This window comes from Hypanus sabinus, chromosome 2, assembly GCF_030144855.1.
Source record: "Hypanus sabinus isolate sHypSab1 chromosome 2, sHypSab1.hap1, whole genome shotgun sequence".
Lineage (NCBI taxonomy): Eukaryota > Metazoa > Chordata > Chondrichthyes > Myliobatiformes > Dasyatidae > Hypanus > Hypanus sabinus.
Window position 1 is genome coordinate 67,049,003 of NC_082707.1, and position 22,833 is coordinate 67,071,835.

At 35.6% G+C, this 22,833-nt stretch overlaps 1 protein-coding gene across 4 annotated transcripts in view; it reads left to right on the forward strand.

The window, feature by feature from the left end:
- The window catches only part of pax3b (paired box 3b), a 90,083-nt gene that overhangs the window by 61,849 nt on the left and 5,401 nt on the right, over positions 1-22,833 (forward strand). Inside the window, exon 8 of one of the 4 annotated variants that reach the window (XM_059989385.1) lies at positions 18,046-18,053. The exons of the other annotated variants lie outside the window; for them this stretch is intronic. Coding sequence (XP_059845368.1) covers positions 18,046-18,053 — 8 coding nt within the window. The remainder of the gene's footprint in view (positions 1-18,045; positions 18,054-22,833) is intronic. 4 annotated transcript variants of the gene reach the window in all.

The following is a 22,833-nucleotide window of genomic DNA, read 5'->3' on the forward strand; positions in this document are numbered from 1 at the left end:
TTACATGCTGAACTCATGCTCTCCCATTGAATCAATAAGTTGGAACACATCAAGCAACTAGTTATCAATAGCTCAGACTTTGAAGACTTTCAAGGCCACTATTTTAGCATCTGACCTGAACTCATGCCATTTTATTTCATAAGAAATCTTGTCATAATCACAACATCCTTGCTGGGCTGAATTTAAAAATAATCTGTAAACTAGCTGCCCCATCAAATCTACTAATATCATGAGAATATAGGAAAGGATAAATCAGGAAAATCATGTTCTCTCTGCATTTAAAACTCAAACATCTGAAAATAATACTTTATTCAAAATTTCGGTCACAGCATCTGTCCTAAAGCCAATAAAACCCAGAGCGTTTTGAATTGAAGAATAAATAAAGAATTAATTTGCAGTTCAACACCTGTAGATGTTATCAACCAATGCCTGTTCCCAGGTTGAAAGTCTCTGATCTGTTTTCATCTTACAGCTTCTGAAGGAGGGCCTTTATTTTTATGACCCTGACAGGAAGGATGAGTTGAACCAAAGTTGCTTTATCATCACTGACTGATGGGACAAATACGGCATATAAATTGCGTAATCGTAGTAGGCCCCATTCTTCATTTTAAACATTCTACTTACATGTGCCAGTGATTTATTTTTTAAAGTGTAGCTCCCCCCCAAGAAATAGATGACGAGATATTATCAAACAAATATAAAACTTCCTTCATAAATGATTTTAAGTTAATGTTCTTCTTCAAAATACTTTTTGACTCCAAACTCTTGATACCTCAAAAAAGCGTCTCCACTTTCAGAATTTTATAAAAATAATGTACAAAAATGTTCCTGTGTTTCAAAGTGAGTTTTACATCTGAGTACTATTCCACAAAAGACTTCTTCATTGATAGCAATATAGCAGTTGTTAAAATGTGTATTTTGCTGCAATATCATATAACTCTTTGATCAGAATCCTCTTCTGGTATGTAATCCATCAAGTTTAGTTTTATTACTGTATGGATTAAATATCTTTTACTGTTTTGAAAGCATGAAGGAATCTAAAATTTATGTCTGCATTGGTGTGGGAACCAAGTGCCCTTTAACTTCTAAGCAGCGATATTATAGGTAATAAGATCTATCTCAACTCCATGTGATACACAGCAAATCATGGGTACACAAGAGCGAGTTACAAAGCTTGCACAGTATCAGGGCATTCAGATCATGTCATAAACCTCAAGGCTGAAGCTGGAACAATACATGTGGATCATCTGTAATTCAAAGTTATGCTAATGTCTATAATTTTTGTTCTAGCCTTCTTTAATTATTTTAAAAATGGATTTCTTAAGATACTTTACTTTTTGCTTACCGTACCTTAGATGCATCATTGTCTCCATTAAAGGACGTTCTTTATGACTTTTAATATATAAAAAATGTAAAATAACTTCTTTGTATTCCTTCCCTAACTAACATACTTTTGTGCAGCTTCCAAAGACAGCCTTATTGAGAGTGTCATGTGAATGCAGTTTTTATGTGTGAAAGGTTAAGACTCTCAATGGCTTTCCAGTCTTAGAGTCCTTGAGTTTGTTGCTGCTGACGTATGCCTTATGATCTGTGAAATGAAAGAATGCATATCGCAAGCTATTGCAGTAAGACTATAACATACAATACCAAATTACAATACATGTTGAAAGGATTTTATATATTTTTCTTGTCTTAGTGATCCCCAATACATAATTAATTTTCCAGCTTATTCTGCAAATTTTAATGCGTATTGGAAGAACAAATTCTTTCCATCAGGAGCATAAGTCAGAGAAGGGAAGCTAGACATTTCCTACCAGTTGTTTTTGATTTGATAAGTTAGCTCCTTTCCAATGTTGGTAGCTGGAAATACTCTTACTGCTGATATTCACCGATCATCCTTTAACTGATGAGAAGTTGTATTTATTGAGATTACAGCGCAGACAATAGCCAAGAAAGGACAGATTTACTTCAAATATAACTAAATCTTAGCGACTAATTATCAAAGACAATCAAGATTAACCTTGGAAAACATAAGAGGATTTCAGCTGGGACATTAAAATTAATCCGACCCCTTCTTATTGTAATGAAAAAGTTCCTTATGATTGACAGCAGATTAATCAAACCATCCTGTGATAACTTTCACAAACTTTTTTTCTTTTACAAAAGCATGGTAGCAACATGGTTTTCTGAAGACAGAACCAAGATCCAAAACATTTTGGTTATTGTGCCATATCGCTTTGAAGCATTATGTCATTAAGTGTTCTCTTTGTTGCCTGATTTGCACTTTGACCAAAATCTCAACCCAGTAACTAATTAAAAAAAGAAGGCAGGTTATACCTTTCCCTCCTGCTATTCATTTATGTACATGCAAGATATGTGTATTTAAAAAAGAAGCAATAGTAAACAAAATTCAGTGGAAGAACAGAGATTTGGAATATTACTGTAAAGTTCAGTCTTTGAATTTTGCACCTTGATTTCAAATGTAATCTTTGTTCACTTAGCTAGTGAAACAGTTTATTCCATGATGCAGTGCTATTGAATATTTTCTGTACATATTCTTTTGTAAACAACCTGTATTTTTTCAATTGCAGATTTAATATCAAGTTCCGATTTCTTTTGATCAAATAGCTTGTTTCAAGTATTGGACAGATCCAATTTTTCACTTCTAATTGGGTAATGATATAATTGAGATTCAAACAACTATTTCATGCAATTTGGTTCTAACTAATATCTTATTTAGCCGCGTTTTCATCAGCAAGGAAAGAAATTACAGAGGACTAAAAATAAAATTTACTCAAAATGCCACACCAAATGAATTTGCAGAAGTAGCTAGCAAACTGCAAACATTAGGAATCTGATTACTGCCATCTGCCCATTTCTATGTTCAGATTCTGACTTTTCTTAATCTCCAGAAGCACGAATATGATATTATGCTCAAATTGTAAATAAAAACACTAAGGCAGATAACTTTAAAAGTTGAAAATACTTTTTATCACAAAAATGTCAGTTATGCATCTTAGAATATCAGAATGTTGCTGAACTATATTGTCAGTATTGTTCGATGTAAGGCAGCTGGCTTATCAAGTCACGGGTCCTTTACGTTTGATGGTTCAGCTAAGGGCTAACAACCCTGACTGGTAAAACAAAATAGTTACAGTAACAGCAATGAAGAATCTTTCTGTTCCTGAGTCTCCAACCGGGACTTGCATGACTGACAGTAGTGAAAACCGAGAGGAAGCTACTGACATGATGAACAAAGCCTTGAACACTGCTAGAGATGGAGAAACTTCATTGCTGCTCTAAACCCCAGTAGTGTAATGGGCAGTAACTGACTAACAAACAAGTCACTAATGCCATTTGATAATGTTGATTAATGAAAATGAGCAGATTGAATAATAGAAATAACAGTTGGTCCATTACATTTGATGGTGAGTCTGAAGGTAAAACTGGTCACTGAATTATTATTACATGTTGCTGTTCAGTAAACTTGAGCTGCAAAGTAGGTAGGGTTAGCATAAGGTATCAGACAATGTTCTGGAATGCTTATGGATAACTACATGGAACTATATACATTGTTTGGTGTGTTTTTATTTTGAATTACTATGTTGGAGACATGGAGTTTACATCTCAGCAAGCAGCAATGAACTTGTTCAAAGCACAGTCCCTTTATGAATAGAAAACAGCCTCCAATTATGTTCAGTGTTTTGGAACTGAAGAGTGTGTAGAAAAGGGAACCCGGATTGTGTCTTTGGGTTAGGCAGCACAGCTAGAGGTATATATGTGCAATAAGGATCTTACAGAGACAAACAGTGTTTAAAACACTGTGAAATATGAGGCTCATATAAAATATTTCGATGCAATCACAGAATCAATTAAAGATAGTGGAGATGAGAATGATAAGGAGAGTACTTGAGGGCATTCTGAAGACTCCAGAGCTGCACCACAGAATAGGAGGGGCTCTCCTACTATTGTTAGTGGGAAACTATGACCAATGAATCCAAAGGTTTTGAGAAGACAACAGATCTGTTGGGGAAGAGAACATAGTGGCTATTATTTAATAGGTTTTAGGAAATTGATGTAGAAGGAGATCAACAGAAAATTTAAAAAAACTCTGTTTTGGAAAACCAGGGAAGACTGCAGGTGCTGAAAATCTGGAGGAACTCAGTACAGTTGCTGCCGTACTTACAGAGTTCTTCCGGCATTTTTTTTCTGTCTTGGTTAATACTGTATTTCAGTTTAACACTAAGAGAAAAACGAATGAGATCTGTCTTACACGCACCTAATTTTATCTTCTGTTGAGATTTTAAAAAGTATGGGAAGATACATTATAGAATATTTAACATGCCGCAGTTTCTACAAGACAGCCTAATCTCAAGTACAGGAAAACTACACCAGTGTGAAAAGATAATTTTTTTTTATTATTTTGACCTACCAAAGTTTGTCCTGACATTAACAGCTAGTAAAAGTAAATATAAAAAAAGATCTGCAGATTGGCGATTAACACAGTGAAGTGTAGAAACTTACTGTTGAATGCTCTTGTCAGAAATAGTAAATGAAAGGGTTAATTGCTTTTGACCATCAATGATCCAGCAGTAGCTTGACCCTCCTCTTGATGATGAATGAAAGGTTACTGACCCGCATGTGTTTCCCATTAAGACCAAGCTTTGCTGTGACATCTTCAAGAGCATTTATCAGGATTCCACTGACAGCATGTTCTGTAAATGACAGAAAGCAAATGTGTAAGGGTCAGAAAGGAGAATGTCATCAGCTCCTGTATAATACATTTCTGAATCGAAAAACTGTCAGTGGAGTTTGAAACAAGAATGTTAATTCACTGCAAGAAAATATATTATGTATGAGGAAGACCTTATTTAGGCTGAAAATAATGAAATATGATATAGTTTTGCTAACAATTTGATTCTCTAGAAGATGCACCACAGAGGCAAAAGATAGATTATTAATCTGTGAATAAGAATGTATTTTTTAATGCAGTGCAGTTTTCTGGTTCAGAGGAAAGAGAAATGAAATATAATCGACCATCAGAAAATTTGATTCACTTAACATGGTCCATGGTTTTCACAGATGGGCTTTAGTATTAAAAGCAGCATTCCATCACTGACTTGAGCAGTTCCATGGGATTTTCGTATGATAGCTAGCTGTGAAATATTTTACTGTTTATTCACTTCAAATTATGCTGAATGGCTGATATTTTAATGATGTCAGGAGCAATTTAATTCAATACTTCCTCACAAAATCTCTGCGGGATTTGCAATACTGTTTCATTTACTTCAAATTAGAACTTGATTTCACAAATTTAATGCTAAGGGTCTTTGTTTCTGAGATCAATATTAAAATACTGCTCTGTTTTAACCTTTAACATGGTTAAATGGCGACTACCAGCAGGGAATCACAAGATGGTTAATAATGACAGTATAGTAAGATAAGTACATCTGTGTATATCTTTAGTCTGATATATTCCAATACATTTAATCTAAATATAGAACCAGCTAAATATATGATTTGTATAATCACAAACAACTGAAATACTAGCAATAAAAAACAGTATTTGCTTATAATTGACAATATGTAGATTATTTTATATAAGTACATTTTTCCAAATGATCCTTTCATTTTTCCTATTGTCAGTTGTTTTCAATTTGCTTATCTAAAGCTAAATATAAATGCCGAATAATAATTACAAATATAAAGAAAACTACAAGTAAAATTGATATTAACTGAAAGGAAAATCAGGCAGGATATAAAATGAATTCCCAATCTCCTTGATCACCAGTGCAAGATGGTAGTGTCACAGAGCTGATGCCTCACAATTCCAGGGAGCCGGATTCATCCCTGATCCTGGCTGTTATCTGTGCAGAGTTTGTAGCTTCTATTCATGATATGTAGGTGCTCTGAATGCTCCCATTTGCTCCCACATCTCAAAGGCACACTGGACGGGAGGTCCAGATGAAGGGGCGCAATTGTCCATTTCCCTCCATAGATGCTGCCTGCCTCACTAAGTTCCTTCTGCACTTTGTGTGTTGTGCTAGATTTTAGCATCTGCAGTCTCTTGTGAGTCTGGGAAGTTGTTTAATTGCAAACTATCTCAGTGCAGGTTTATATCAATAATCTGATGGACTGGTGTGAAATGGAATAATTTGGAAATAGTACAGGGATATAAGAAGGAATGGGATTAATGGGATAGTCCTCTGGAGCTTTTATGGATGCTTTAGACTGAATGGTCTTCTATGTTAGAGTATAAATTTGCTTTTATGATTACCTCATTAAATCTATTCATTACTTCTCCTTTTTTATCTGAAGAATCCTATGATTTGTATTTTTTGAGAAATAATGAAATTTTAATCCTGAATGCTGAAGTTACCACATAATTGATCTTACTTTGAATTCAGCTGATAGATGGTAATAATACTTCATTTCAAAATAGCTTTAGCAACAAATTAACTCTTTACTTTGCTCTAATGTTACACTCTGGTTGGAAATTCATTGACTTCCATGGAATTGGACAAGCTGTTGCTGATTCACTCTCATCCTGGGTAATCCCTGAAAAGAAGGTGGGACCATTTTGGATTAATCTTGGCTAATGAAAGCTAACTATGTTGAGTACCTGTGCCCAGTGACATGGCGTGCAGCTATTATTTTTCAAAGGAACTGATTGTTATAAGGTTGACATAACCAGCAGCGTTTATACTTTTTGGACAAATTGTCAAATTTGCTTTTCTACCGTTATGTGTTATCTGATTTTGTTTTCTCTTTGCCTCCTGATGGCATATTTCAATCCATTTATTTTAGCTTGTCTACTACCACTATCAATTAACTCAAGAATTTCAGAAAACTTTATAAAGCAACTATGTATCAGAATCCTATAGGTGACAAACTTCAATGTCAGATTTTTTCCTACTGTATCTGCAGTATAAATCAATATATAGAATTTAACAATCATTGAATTAAAATATTTTGTACCTAGTATCAGTGTGCAGCATTGCGATAATGACCTAGAGAAAAAATATTATTGATCATTGTAGATCTCACTCAAATTTACAATTTGAATCATTGGAAGATTTTTTTTAGAATTTCTCAGAATTATTGGATAATGTTGGCCTGAAGGGGACTCAGAGAATAAGTATCTGTACAGCAGCAGGAGACTTTATTTGCTCAAGCTATTGTATCATATCTCTTTACAATGTTGAAGAAAGCAATTGAAGCTCATGAAGTCAATTCTGAGCCATATCAGATCTCATGTCTCCATTACTTGTCCTTGTCACCTATTCTCACATCTCTGCCAATTGACCTACATGTCTTTGAGATGTGCTGGTATACTGTTCTAGGATTCAATAACTATACTGTAATCTAACTCCAGTTGCCCCATACCTCACAACATCTTTGTTAATGAAAATCCTATTTAAGAATAGCTTCAGCAACTTTCTGCAACTTGTGAAATTATAAGGAGATAATTTCTTGGAAATAATTTTTCATGGAATTTCATGGGAAAACGTCATTTCAGATTGTATTTGATGGGCTTTAATATTGATGCTAAATTTCAGAGAATTTATAAGAACAATTATTCCAGTTTGTTGTGATTTACAGAATTTGTTCTTTCATAGAGCTTGCAGCAGAGAAAGGTCAGCAGTGCCCTTGTGTTCTGTCAACATGACATCTTGAACTGGAATTTTTCAATATTGTAGCTTACATTTTTACTTCATGTCAAAACACATACATAATTTATTTTAAATAATGCAATAACCTCCACCTAATCATGCTCTAATAATATTTTTTTATGAGAAATTTATTCTAATTTTTTCAACTGTTCTTCAAACTGTTTTCCAGTCTATGTAGCCACTATTTACTTGGATCTCAGAGTGGTTAAAAACAGCAAATCTTACAGTGCTCTCCACTCTTGCAACTGATACAAACTTTGGATTGCCACGCAAGAATATTGTTTAAGTGCAAATCTGATTACAGCTGTCAGTGATTCTATCTTCATACACTGTGCTGTTTAATTTTTAGCAGAAAGCTAAAATCACTTGAACTGATATGTAGGCATTTTCAAACATTGCGTGATTATATAAATATTTGGAGAACTAAGGGAGATTATGTTGGCTTGCTAAGTCATAATTTGCTGGTTAACAAACTGACTTTAAAAAATAATTTTATAGATATAATATAATGTAATGCTTATTTAATATTCTATGTAAAGTTTACCAATGCTTCCTGTGTCATGGTAAGTCTTTAATATGATTGGCATTTCAGTCATGACATCAGACATGCTAGATGCCAGGGATCTCCTTGGATTAACATCCAACACTGTCAGGCATCAGAAAATTGCAAATTACCTTTAGAACTATTACAAGAATTTTGAAGGGAATCTTTTATCTCCCTGGGGTGGGTTGAGGTGTGGGATATCATAAGTTAATGGTCACATTGATAGATTTTGAGTCAAACATTCATATTTTACTCTTTCCAAACTTTTGACTCTTTTGCAAAACTCTGTAAGATCTCAGTGGAATATCTGAGCATTTCCTCACAACTGCAACTCTTCTTTCTTGGTATATCTTCATCGTATTATTTCTCTAGTGTTATATTTGGTCCATTATTGTGAAATAAAATAGAATTAATGAATTAGTTAACTCATTGTGAAGGCACAGCAAGTTGGAAATGGTCATAACACGAACGAAGTGCGCTTTCAGTTTGCGGAAAGACTGGGTGCAAGACCAGAACTTTTAACGTAAATGAGGGCAATTATGAGGGTGTGGAAGCACAGTTAATGAAATAGTTCATTACATTAAGGGATCTATCAATCAAGATCTTCCAGAAAATGCAGAATAAATACAGTACATTCCAATGAAAAGAATATTTCCAAGGGAAGGGCTCGCAACATGCGATTAACTACAAAGGTTCAAGATAAATACAGTATCAAGCATAAAATATTTGCACAAATTTAAGTACAGGTCAGAAGGATGGACTAAAGGTTATGTAAGTGGGTAATGAACAGGCAATGAAGTACAATCTGGGAAAATTTGCAATTGTTAATTTTGGCAAAGAAGAAATAATAACAAAGCATATGATCCAAATAGTGAGAGTTTGCCATTCTTTGAGATACGGAAGTATCTTGGTGTCCTAGTGCATGATTTGCAGAAGGCAATTTTGCAGATATAATAAGTAAAGAAGAAAGTCAATAAAATGTTATTGTTTATTGGTAGGGAACTGAATACAAAAGTAGGGACATTATATTTCAGAAATATAGGGCATCAATGAGGCTTCTTTTGGATTACATGTAATTCTGAGTTAAGGATGGATGTCAATACACTGAAAGCAATTCAGAGGAGATCTGCTTAATTAATACCTTGAATGGACAGATTCCCTTATGAAACATGGCTGAGAAATAGAAGACCAGGAGAAGACTTTACTAAAACCTATAAGATTCTGAGGGAACTTTATAGGGTGGATATGAAAAGAAGGTTTTCTCTCGTGGAAGAATCTTGAAGTAGAGTTCACTATTTAAAGGTAAGTAGTTGCCCATATAGGGAAGAGATCTTTTTTCTCTCTAAGAAGTTAATGAGTATTTGGAACCTTTTTTCGCAAAGGCCAATTGTGATAAATATCTGATAAATGTGCAGTGTAAGAGTTCTAGGGTTAAGTGAGTATATGGAATTGAGGTTAGACTCAGATCACCCCTGATCTCACTGAACATCAGGGTAGACTTGGGAGGACAGGCAGCCTACTTCTGCTCCTCTGTGTGTTCTAACAGACTTCCTTTAATAGGATATTCCTGGCTCACAGGAATTCACCAGGGCTGGTTCAGCTAATGTTCACAAAAATCGATTGGTTTAATATTCAATGCTCTGACTTCAAATACAGAAATCTGTTTGTCTTTATAAACAATTGTAATTGCTACTTTTTCACTATTAGATTCCATTTCACCATTTTTTCGCCATTGTTTTATTATCTCACATTTTGTAACAAATTACAAAACTGAAAGATGATAATAGTGAATATAAAATTAAAGTTAAGAAAACCATTCAAAGTAAAATTTACTTTACGCTTATAACATGAAAAATGAAACATACTTCTTTCATGAGATTAATATGTAATCATTATTTTTTCAAAGTTATATTCTTGTAACTTCTGTAGTTTTATTTTAAGCAATTCCATCTAGTTTTGAAATGGATTAAGTGTCTACATTAATGTAAATTTCATGCTAACAATTCTTTTAATTTTTCTTTAACACAGGGTTAACATACATGCTTATTTCTTTACATAGACATATTTTGACTTATTCCAAACAGATACACATTTAAGTTGTACAACAGCCATAATGGATATATTAAAAATGTAAAATGATACAATGGCAGAAAATCCTTTTCCTGCATTGTGCAGGCATAGTTCATTGTAATGTTTTTACATAAGAAAATATTATGAAAGTTAATGATTGAGACCATATGAGCTTAAGAGAACAAAAAATTGAAATGCCTCTGATAAGGAAACTCGAAAACTTCACTCTGCCAGTAACTCATTTGGATGCGCTGGTGCACTATCAGATATGTACATTCTGAATTTGAAGTTACGAAAGGTCACCAAACAGATTTCATCTCATTTCTCAAATTTACATATAACTCAAGTCCTTAGATGTTCTGTTACAAACTGAAGACAAAATAATATGGTAACATGTACTTTGAGAAACAAAATTCATATTAAATTGATGGTTGCCCTCTTTTCAATAATGTTTTTTATTATAAAAACACCCGAAGCAGTGTTACCAGCTGCTCTACCAGGGTGATGAGAGTGATATTTGAAATCCAGATTCAGGAATAGTTGATACATATTATTTACTTCACTTTAGGATTGTGATTTAGTTTATAGACACAAATTTGATGATCTATGGTGATCTACGCTAAATTATTGTAATCTATGTAAAGTACTTTTTGTAGTTATTCTCCTGGAAGTAACGTTGATAATTAGTTTTATAAACCCTCACACCAATGCACAAATCATGCATATGGAGAAATTTATGATTATATTAAGCTAATATACTTAGTAACCTTATGTCGGCCGTATGGCCAAGCAAAGAAATTTGTAAACTTATCTAAATAGAGAAAATGTTGAAAAGGCTCTACAGGTCAGTCAGTGTATGTGGAAAGAGAAATAGTTAACCTGCTATGTTGATGATCCTTTATCAAAACAGATGTCATATGTCTTCCACCAGAAAGATTAATTTTCCACGAATTCTGCCTCACTTACGAAGTTTTTTTCAGCATTTTCTGCTTTAATTACAGACTTTCAGCATCTGCAGATATTTTCAAAACTGTAAATATATTTGCACTATCAGTCAACATAGAATTTTAGGTCAATTATAATACAGAAAAAAATACATAACTGTTCTTCAAGTAGTTCCAAAGCTCAGGATTTCCCATTGTTGTTATGATGCTTTGAATATCATTAAGTAAAGTGATTAGATTTAACATTCATCATTTTATCCTTTCATGCTTTAACTTTCAGAATAGTTATAGAATGAATGCTTATACCATTGAATTTAGTTAATGTAAATACAATGTAGAGAATTTCCATTCAGGGTGAAATAATTCCACTCTCCCAATTAAGATGATATAAAAATGAATTTGAAAATGCAACTACTATTATAATGAAGTGTCTATCTGCTATAGTAGAGCTAATCTTCAATTATAGCCCCTTAAAGAGCACTGGATCATCTGAGAGGTGGATGGAAACTGTTGCCTCCATTCTTAAGATGATGCAGGGGAAAATTTAATTAGGATCAACATGAAATGCAACATAGCTGGTTTTCAGTTGCTTTCGGTTGGTTCACTGTGTCAATGGTAGTCAATGGCTTAGTTTTAATACTAATTATTGATTTTGTAGAAAATTCCCCACAACAATTTATCAATGACTTCGCCAGAACTTTATTTTGTTCAATGTCTGTTGTTTTCAGTTGAGAGCTGAAAAAGATTCTAACAGGAAACAAATGTGATGTTATTCAGCTAAATGAGTGCTGATCTCATTAAAGAATTCTAATCTTAAACAAATTGGGAGAAAAACACTTGCTTAAAAATTCATCCGGGTTGGTAATACCAAGCATACTATAAACTAGTGACAATTTTCCACCCTGCTTTGGAAATCCACTTCCATGTTTTTGGAAAACAGTGTAGCATGCTTTATTATAGATTTATTGCTAGTATTGGGATGAATGATTAAGCAGAAAATGAAAACTCTCACATGAGTAAAACAAAAGCTAAATTTTCATAAGTAAAATACATGTTATTTGAGGCAATATAAATGCATCAGAAAACATGCTTAGCAGAAATCATTCATTTAAAATGATAATGGGTACTGCAACAAGGTTGATTAAAGTCACTAATGACATTTGGTGGCACACCAGCACAGGTAACCCATTCCGCTTTACCCTCCTTGATCTGTCTAAAGCTTTTGACAGAATGACTGCATTCATGGCCCCATCATTATTGACCAGCTGGGTGGGGTTGCACTCCATTCTTATGGACTGTTCAGTCAGAGATTTCCCAGCAATGCCTCTGCTTCCTGCAACTGCATCAATACCCTCTGTGTTCTGAAAGATTTAACCTTGGTTCTTCCCCTGCCTTCTAATTATCAGGTTAACATTAACCCCAGCGACATTCACCTAAAAAACAGCATTAGTTCCAAAACCATTCTGATGACACTCTAATTTACCATCACCTTTTCAGATCTTACCTTATCACCAAATAGTCAAATGGTTTGTTTAACAAATTGGGGTTTAGGAAGTGAATTACAAAAATGACCTCAAAAATAGGAATTTCAGGACTAATACCAGCAAAATTAGGATAAATCAGATATGTCCACATTCCTATCTTTGAAGTACCTATTCCAGCAACTAATTTAACTAACCTTTGAACTTGTTCTACCATTCATCATGATGACTCCTGAATTCAGTACCCTGTTCCTTAGTTTTCCCCATATTTTTAGATCTCCTTACCTATTAGAAATATCACTAGTTATTTCAAAAATATACTTACTGATTTGGCCTCAGTAGTTTTTTTGTGGTGGAGAATTGCACAAGTTCATGATTCTTTGGGTGAAGAAATTTCTTGTCATTTCAATCCTAAATGGCCAATCCTGATGTAAAGTGGAGGAATTTAAATTCTAGGGATATTGAAATTGACTCCAAAGAGCTGAGATTAATATAAGTTGAAATGGTGTATCAGGGCAGGACTGGCACCAATGGTGCTTTAAAGGAGAACTTACATTAAAATTGCTGGAGGATGGGAACTTTTGTGGGCAGAAAGAGAAAGGAAACTAGGAAAGTGACAGAAAGTCAGAAAGGACAAAAACAAAAGTTTAAAGCATAGAAAACAAGGGAGAAATGCAAGCAATGCAAAATAATGCCAAGAATGTAAAAACAAGTCTAAAAACTTTTTGTCTTATGCATGGAGCATTAAGACAAAGGATAGATGAATTAATTGTACAAACCAATGTGCATGTAAGTGATATACTAAGACATGACTGCAAGGAAACCAAGAATATAAACAGAACAAACAAAAGAATCTTAAATTTAGGAAGGGCAGGCAAAAGGGTGGAGTGATGAGATAGCATTTCAAATTTGGAAGATTAGTGCAATGATGAGGAAGTATTTTGGCCCAGATGATGTGAGATCTCTATGAAAAAACTAAGAAGTAGAGAAGAACAGAAAGAACTGGTGGGAGTTGAATACTTATCTATAAACAGCAGTGGCTATATTGGAGATGGCATTAAACAGGAAATTTAAGGGGCATTTGACAAGGGTACAGCTGTAATGATAGATGACTTTGCATATATTTCAGGATAACCAAATCAGTAATAATTCTGTGGAGGTGGAATTACACAGGGTAGCTCTCTGGACCAACGTTTCAAGGAACCAGTTAGTGAGCCGATCATCTTAGAATGGATATTGTGTAATCAGAAAGGGTTAATTTGCAGCTTCGTTGCCTGAAGCCCCTTGAGGAGGAGCAATTGTATGATGCAATTCTTTCTTCAGATGGAGAGTGATGTAAATGACTTTGAGAGTCATGTCCTGAATGTAAGTAAAGAAAATTCAATAGAATGGGACAAGATTAGCTATGTTGGAAAAGGTTACTTATGGGGCAAGACAGTGGATTAACAATGGCAAACAGTTAAGGAGTTCATGGATGAACACCACAATTGTACATTCCCGTCTTGCAGAAAACTAAAACAGCAAGGGTGATTCAGCCATAGCTAATGAGGGAGTTCATGAACAGCATCAGATCCAACAAATAATTGGAATGAAAGGGCAGTAAACGTGAGGACTGGGAACAGTCTGGAGTTAAGAAAAGGAGAACCAATGGATTAATTTACAAGCAAAATATAGATTTCCAGAAAAAGCATGTAAATAATATAAAACTAATGGTAATAGCTTCTTCTGATATGGGAACAGAAGGAAATTAGTGAAGATCTTACCCACAGAAATAAATTAATAATGAGGAGCGAAGAAATGGCAAATGAATTGGACAAGGACTTTGGTCCTTGAATCCACAATTAACCTCCCAGTAATGTCAGTAAACCAAGAGTCTAATGAAGGAGGAAATAAGTGAAATTGAATTATTAGCATAAAATGGTAATATGGAAATTGATGAAATCCATCAAGACAGATAAATCTTCAGGGCCTAAGAGTCTTATATGCACTAGAACTTGGAAGAATGAAAAGGGAACTCATTGAAATGTAAAATCCTGTTGGAAATGGACAGAAGAAATTCAGGAAGATGCTTCTAATGATCCTGAGTAGGATTCAGGATTTGCCAGTTAGGTCCGAAATGACAAGAAATTTCTTCACCCAAATAGTGGTGAACCTGTACAATTCCCTGCCATAGACGATTAATGCTAAACCATTAACTACAGTTTTGAAAGAACTATTGATAATTATAATAGCTAAAGAGATCCAGACATACGAGGAAAACTGAGGATGCTAAATTCAGTCATCAGTGAATGGTAGAACACACTCAAGGTTCACTAGACTAATTTCTGGAATATCCATGACTACTCCTGGATGTGTATAAATTTGCTCCAACTAAATAGAGGGAAGACTTTTCCTGTTCCTGTTTCCCATTAATGGACTTCATTGACTCTGAACCAGCATGCTTGCTCACAGGGTATTATAATGGTACAAGTAATAGAGATGTTTCCATACATCTCCAGCAACCTGCTTCAACCCTGACTTCAGGTGATGTCTGTATTGTGTTTACAAGATCTCTCTAAGACAGCACAGGTTCCTCTGCATGCTCAAATGCCCTCCATCATCCCAAAAACATGTGGGTTGGTAGCTTTATTAACCATTGTAAATTATCCCTAATGTTGGATGAGTGATGAAATCTACAGGAGGATTGATGGGAAGGTGGGGTAGGGTTGGATTAGTCTGCCAATTGCTACCTGAAAGTAAATGTGAACTCAGTGGGCAGGAACACCACTATGCTGCATCCCTCGATGATTCTATGCCACTATTTGCTCCTCTGTTGGGCTCTTATCAGCATTGTTACTAAGTTAGTCTGGCATTGGTTGAATCTCTGCCTCACTTCATCTATTACTAAAATCTAATTCCTTACCTCTATTAACTCTAGTTTTGACTAGTCAAGTGTTCTTCTGGCTGATTTTTATTATGTGCAGTTAAAAAATGTTATCTCACTGCCTGACCTCCCATTTTCTTCCCTCCACATGTCTGTGGACACCTAAAAATTCTATTCCTATTGTGCTAACTTACAAAGTGTCCTGTTCACTTATCAAACGCATGATTGATAATCCAAATTAGCTGCTGCTTAAAAATGATCTTAAAATTAATATCCTCATCCTTGTTTTAAATTCTTTGCATGCCCCCAACACTTCCTTTCTCTGTATTCTCATTGAATTGTTTCAGCTGCTTAGATATCTATACTCCTTCTGGCCTCTTGATCATCTTCTTTCGCTGCTGGTCTTGCTTCCAATTCTCAAGACCCAAAGATCTGGAATTCCTGATTCTTTTTGTCTCTTAAAAATCTTAAGTAAGGTTTTGTTCATATGCCTAAATATCTACATCTATAATTCATGATCAATATTTGTAGCTGATGTTGCAATGGTGAATTACCTTGGATGTTTCCATGTTAAAGAATGCTTTATTTAGTTACAAGTTTGTTGACTTTGTTAAATGACACATAATAAAATGTAAGTTTTCCCAGTTAATTAATAGTTGGAGCATTTCATGCATGTTAATTTAAGCCTTTGTGTTGGAGAACATTGATTTTGAGAAGACTAGATAATAAAAGTAAGAAATTAATGTTAAGTCTTTATAAGGCATTGGTCAAACGACATCTGAATAGTTTTGGGCCCCAAATCTAAACAAGGATATGTTGCGATTGGAGAGGGTCCAGAGCTATATGAGAATTATCTCAGAAATGAAACGGTTAATGTGTGAGGAGTGTTTGATGATTCTGGGTCTATACTCACTGGAGTTTAGAAGAATGAAGGGAGATCTCATTGAATCCTACCAAATGTTGAAAGGCCTAGAGAGAGTGGATGTGGGGAAAATGTTTCTAGTGGTGGGATATTCTATAACCAGAGGGCACAGCTTCAGAATAGAAGGATGGCCACTTAGAACAGAGGTGAGGAGGAATTTCTTTAAACAGAAAGGGGTGAATCAGTGGAAGTCATTGCCACAGATGGCAGTGCAGGCCAAGTTATTGAGTACATATAAAGTGGAGGTTGATAGTTTCTTGATTCGTAAGGGAATCAAATGTTATAGGGAGAAGGCACGAGAATGGGGTTCAGAGGGAAAATAGATCAGCCATGATCAAGTATGTGACCAATTGGCTTCTTTTGGCTCCTGTGACTTATGATCTTATGGTCCAGTGGTCTAGAAGTGGAAGAGCACAATCCTTGCCAACAGTTTTGAGATTTTTACATTTAACAATATATTTGTGGAATTCCTGGAGACATTGATAGTATCCTGAGATAATGAGTGGTGAACTCTGATGGTTTTGCTGGCATTATGAGTGCTGTTCACTCCACCTCCACTTCACCACTGGAACCAAATAGGCAGAGTTAAGTCCATCTGTTGACTAATAGGCTTGTAGAGCATCAGTGCCTGTATCCAATGCAAGTCCCACTGGTGTTGATTCTTATACGATACACATGCTGTATATTGTAATAAATGATTTAAAAATTGGTTCATTTCAAATAGCAACAGGGGAGCTATCGCATGATATGATGTTATGCTGCTCAATTATCGAGTAGAAATAGTGCTGCAAAATAATAAACATGCCCATGTGCAAGTCATAAATTACAATTTATAAAACTCAAAATGTTATCCATTCCATTTAGTGAATAGATTGGGATTCACTGTGCACATGTACACCTCTGTTACTGGTGCTAGTCACCTTGCACACCATATTGATGATGGCACTGGCATTCACAAAACGAATGTCTGTCAGAAGTATGCAGAGTAGACAGATGATACTAATCAGTTTGCAATGTAATGTGACACTTCTATTGCCACTTCGGTTTTCAGAGTTCCAGCCGACAATTTTTCTTTATATGCTTTATTTTTCTTCATGGCTGATATGCATTAAGCTTCAGGAAAGACTCCCACTCCACCTCCACTTCACCAGTCATCAACATCTCAAGAGGGCAGTTGCTGACTGGTCTCTTCTTTCGACTTCCTTCACTGCCTGCAGCTATTTGAAAGTATTCCTTGCAGATCCAGAACAACTGTCCTACTTTCTACTTTCTCCACCAAGGACTCTAGTTGCAAAACCAAGTATCTGTTTTTCCCTTTGCTGTAAGTTTCTTTACCGTTTTTCAGGCCAAATTTGCTTTTTACATGTCTGCTATTATCTACTTCAGTTATAGTGAAACTCTCCATTAAAAGTAAGGGTTAGATTTACGTCATACACGCTGAGTTGAACTTGTGCCAGTAAGTATTGGTATTGGGCTCTCTTTAGTGGCATGAAGTGAATGAATATTGCAGTCAGTACGGGCAGCACACTATTCATTAAAAGAGCAGAGAACACAAAGTTGTTGTACTGTCAGTATTACTGTAAACAAACATAGTTCAATTGTCCAATTGCATTCCTATGCTTATTTATGTGGAGGGGAGGGAAGTTCTATATTAAATTCCTTCCCCCAAATTATGAACTTTCTTTGCATTTGAAGATTGCCATGTTCCTATTTTCTATGTCAGAGATCTTTGCAATTCACTTTAAGATACAATATCTATAACTTAATGATAATTCTTTTCTCTTTAATAAACCTGCACAATGCGCGTAATAGATTTCTGTGATGTGACAGAATTAGATCATAAAAACTATTTGGTTTTACTAAAAAATGCAGTTTAATTGCTATTAAATTGAAAATCAATGCATGTGTTTAGACTATTCGCTAGAGTTTAATTTTGTTCACACTCATTATAAATTTCAATATGAACTTGTGAATTAATCTGGCTAGTTAAAACCTAGATAAATGAGTTTTTGTTGTTTTAACTTTTCCTTCCAATGAACATTAGTCGATGAAATAAAATTGTGTTTTTTTTAGTAATTTCATCTAAGAAGGGTCAGGGGTCAAAAGTGTTGGGAAGTTTCTTTCTTGGATAGAAGCAGTAAAGACTGCGCTGTCAATTGAATGCTTATGGCCTAAACTATGATCGCTGGAAGAATCAAAGCTGAAAACAATCAATTCTCTACTAAATTCATTTTTTACACATGGGCATTCATTGAATCATCCCTTTACTGATGGAAACATCCTGGTACCAGCAAGCTGGGGGTGGTTGCCCTAGACTAGTTCTCCTTTCATTCAGTTCTTGCAGTATGATTTGGTGCAGACTAGTTCTGCCCTTCCTGTAACTCCATGCTTTAAGTGAGAAGGTCACATTGAAATACCTTAACTGACACCCCATAGCCCCAGGATACTTTCTTTTTCTTGTTCTCAAAGAACCATGCAGAAATTACTAAAATCTAATTATTTTGCTGTTAATCAACTGCAGGTTGATTCCTGGAGCATTCTTATCGGCATTAAACCACTTGGGGCAGAAAACATTACTCAATAGACATTTAAGGATTTATCACAAATGTTCTAAAAAATTGATTTTCTGAATTTTTATGCTAAAATTTCTATTGGAAATCAATGCAAGCTGTTAATTAATTCTGTATCACTATCATCTGTAATGGCTATCATTGGTAGATGGGCAACTTGTGATAAAACTGTACTGACAGGACCACGTATTGAAAGCACATATTTAATCCTAATGATTTTGAAGACCAGATTGGATAATGTTCTGCTTGAAAACTTGGAAATAAATATACAAAATAATCTTTCATTCATTTCACTCAAACTAGAATCTTGTACATAATTGCAAAGTTAAGATTCTAAAGTTGTTCAACACATTAAATAAAAAAAAGTTCATAAGTTATTCTCAGTGCATTTTTCCATCAACTCTAAACTTCCTCTATTCTCTTCCTGAAATCTTACTAGAGTTGTGTAGTCATCACTCTGAAGTAACTTATCTAATGTTCTGTGTACATGAGCCTAGGAACCTGAATAACTACTCTTTTAGAATGTTTACAGCTGTGTTTTATTCTATACTTACTGATACAGCCAAATATATCAATTTTCCATTAATAATCAATGATTGGTTGGCTCCCGGGTACCTGGCACATATCATGCACTGTCCCCACTCTTTCGACTAGTTTGGTGACACAGAGAAAAGGTATATTGCACTACTGCCCTGCTGGGGTCATGCCACTGGGCAATCAACGATTAAATATGAGATATTACCGACCATACTTCCAAGTCTGAGAATGTTTCATTCATCTACTGAACTCGGCAATAAAGCATCAAGAAAAACAACTGAGACTTTCCTGCAATAATGCTCTCATTATCTTGTGAAATTAACACCAATATCTGCATTAAATTATGGATGCTGAGACATCCAATGAGGATAGCCGTTGATTCAGTCTTCCTCCACAGCCTGTGGTGTTTACAGCTTTCAACAGAGTCAAAGGAAATCAGTTTAATTGATGTAAACTTACAAATAAGACTTGCTTTAAAATACTGTTGATTGTTGCATATTAAGCCATAATTATTGCTTAGCAAACCTCAATACCTTATAAATTGATTTTATGACTGTAGATTGTCATATCTTCACATAAATGCTTCAAAAACTAATTGAGTTTAAACTAATAACCTAAATAAAATTAAATGTTTATAAGACCAAGGAGATTATTGTTTAAATACATACAACGCAGGTTAGACTACTGAATCTGTATTGCATTTTACTTTGGTTAACAAATGGGAAGAATCCCATTGTACTGATATGGGTGTAGAGGAAGTCTTGTTAGGGCTGGAATATTTTAGCTGTGTAGAAAAATTGGATAAGCTAGGTTGTTTTCTTTGGAAGTGAGGAGAATGAGAGGAAAATTAATTAAGATGTGTAACGTTATGCAGGGCCCAGTTAAAATAAATAAGTAGGACCTACTTCTCTTAACTTTAATTTAGACAAACTAATGGATATAGATTTAAATATTTGGTTGTAAGCTTAGAGGGGAGAGAATGAAAACAGTTACATGAAGGAAGAGTTGGGGGTCTGCAACTTGTGCCTGAGGAGGTGGAGACACACATCAAATTTATACAAATCTTGAATGTATACTTAAGTTCTGACCTACAAGTATTGGAAATAAAATTAGCTTGGCTAGCTCTTCTTCAATGCAGATATAATGGTGTGAATGTCTTCCATATGTGACATACATTTTCTCTATTGCTATGATACAATACCATAATAATAATAATAATACTAATTATAACAACAATTGTTGTCCCTCGGAGTCCAAGGAAAACTACATTGTTCAGAGAGGCAGTTTTTTTTATGAGGCCGAGTTGTGAGCTCGACATCAACCCGGCACGGATGGAGAGTGTGCTCAGGAGTGCCTGTCACTGGATCGAACTCGGGAACCTCCGTTCTTGAGCCCGGCGCTGATCTCACTGCGCCACCAGCCAACCATTGCACAATGTTAGCAGTGTGTGAAAGACATTCAAATGGAAAAGCCTTGCACAGTGATGACCCCACTCTCTCGGCCTCAGAAGTTAGGATCCAGCGGCATGAAGAATCGTTACGTTTGGCAACTTCCTTGGCTGCATTGGATGGCCGCATCTTTTTAAGTGCTCTGCCGCGCCCTACGCACTGCACAATGCGCTGCTGCAACACCTTCTCAGCCGTTGAACCCCCGGGGTTTCCTCCGCCTGATCCACCGAAGCAGTCTTCGCATGCCGGGATGAGCAAATTTCCATCTCACCAAGGGTTTCAGACCCGTTGCCTACCCTCACCTGGTTCAGCCGGCCTGTCAAAGCCGTGCCTAGAGTGTGGCTACTGTCGCATGTAAACAACTACGAGGATCCATGGGTGAGAGCTGGGCGTTGGTGGGGACCAATAGATGACGAGCCACTCCAAGTAGTGCAACAAGCCCCCCATCTAGAGGTGCTACCCCTCCCATGCACCCCACAATACCATAATCATAAGCAAATTAACCTTACTTAGCACACAGTAAAAACTTTAAAAGTTTAATTAAAAACTGTGCTTTTTTATGACTTCTAAAAGTTTTAAAATGTGATCGCCAGTTCTTGCAGCTTGGTGAGATTATATCTGCTGGATGATAAGGATCTGAACTGCTGCCCAACTGTCACTGACATCAGAAATGAGGGTAGTCCTTGCTTCATTTTTGGTCATCATAGCAAGGTCATCAGATTTGTTTCTCACTGTTCAGCTGAGGAATCAAACTGTCCTGATGCAAGATTCACGAAAAACTAATATACAGGTACACTTGGTAATTAGGAAAGCTAACAGAATGTTATTGCTTATTTCGAGGAGAACTAAATACAAAAGTACAGAGGTTTTTCCTATTATATAGGGCAATGGTAAGATTAGACCTGAAGAACTGTGTGTGGAATTGATTTCTTTCACAAAGCAAAAATGTTAATGTGTTGAAAGCATTTCAGAATTGCTTTACTAGACCAGTACCTGGAATGGGCTGCTTAACTTATGAGTAAAGGTTGAACAGGATAAGTTTGTATGCACTACTGGAACATAGAAGGATGAAAGGGAACTTACAAGATCTCAAGGTGTTTTGACAGTGTGGATGTGGAATGGACATTTCCCCTTCCGGCAGACTTCAGAACAGTGGTCACTATTTAAAATTATGTGGTCACTCATTTAAGACAGTAATAAAACAAATTTTTGTTCTTCCCTTGGAGCAAGAACATAGAACATAGAATAGTACAGCACAGTACAGGCCCTTCGGCCCACAATGTTGTGCCGACCGTTAAACCTGCTTTCCATATATCCCCCCACCTTAAATTCCTCCATATACCTGTCTAGTAGTCTCTTAAACTTCACTAGTGTATCTGCCTCCACCACTGACTCAAGCAGAGCATTCCATGCACCAACCACTCTCTGAGTGAAAAACCCTCCTCTAATATCCCCCTTGAACTTCCCACCCCTTACCTTAAAGCCATGTCCTCTTGTATTGAGCAGTGGTGCCCTGGGGACGGGGCGCTGGCTGTCCACTCTGTCTATTCCTCTTAATATCTTGTACACCTCTATCATGTCTCCTCTCATCCTCCTTCTCTTCAAAGAGTAAAGCCCTAGCTCTCTTAATCTCTGATCATAATGCATACTCTCTGAACCAGGCAACGTCCTGGTAAAGCTCTTGAGCCTTTGAAATTTTCTTCCTCCGAGGGCATTGGATATAATGTTGATGAATATTTTAAAGCAGATGTAGATGAGTATTTGGTAGAGAAGGATATAAA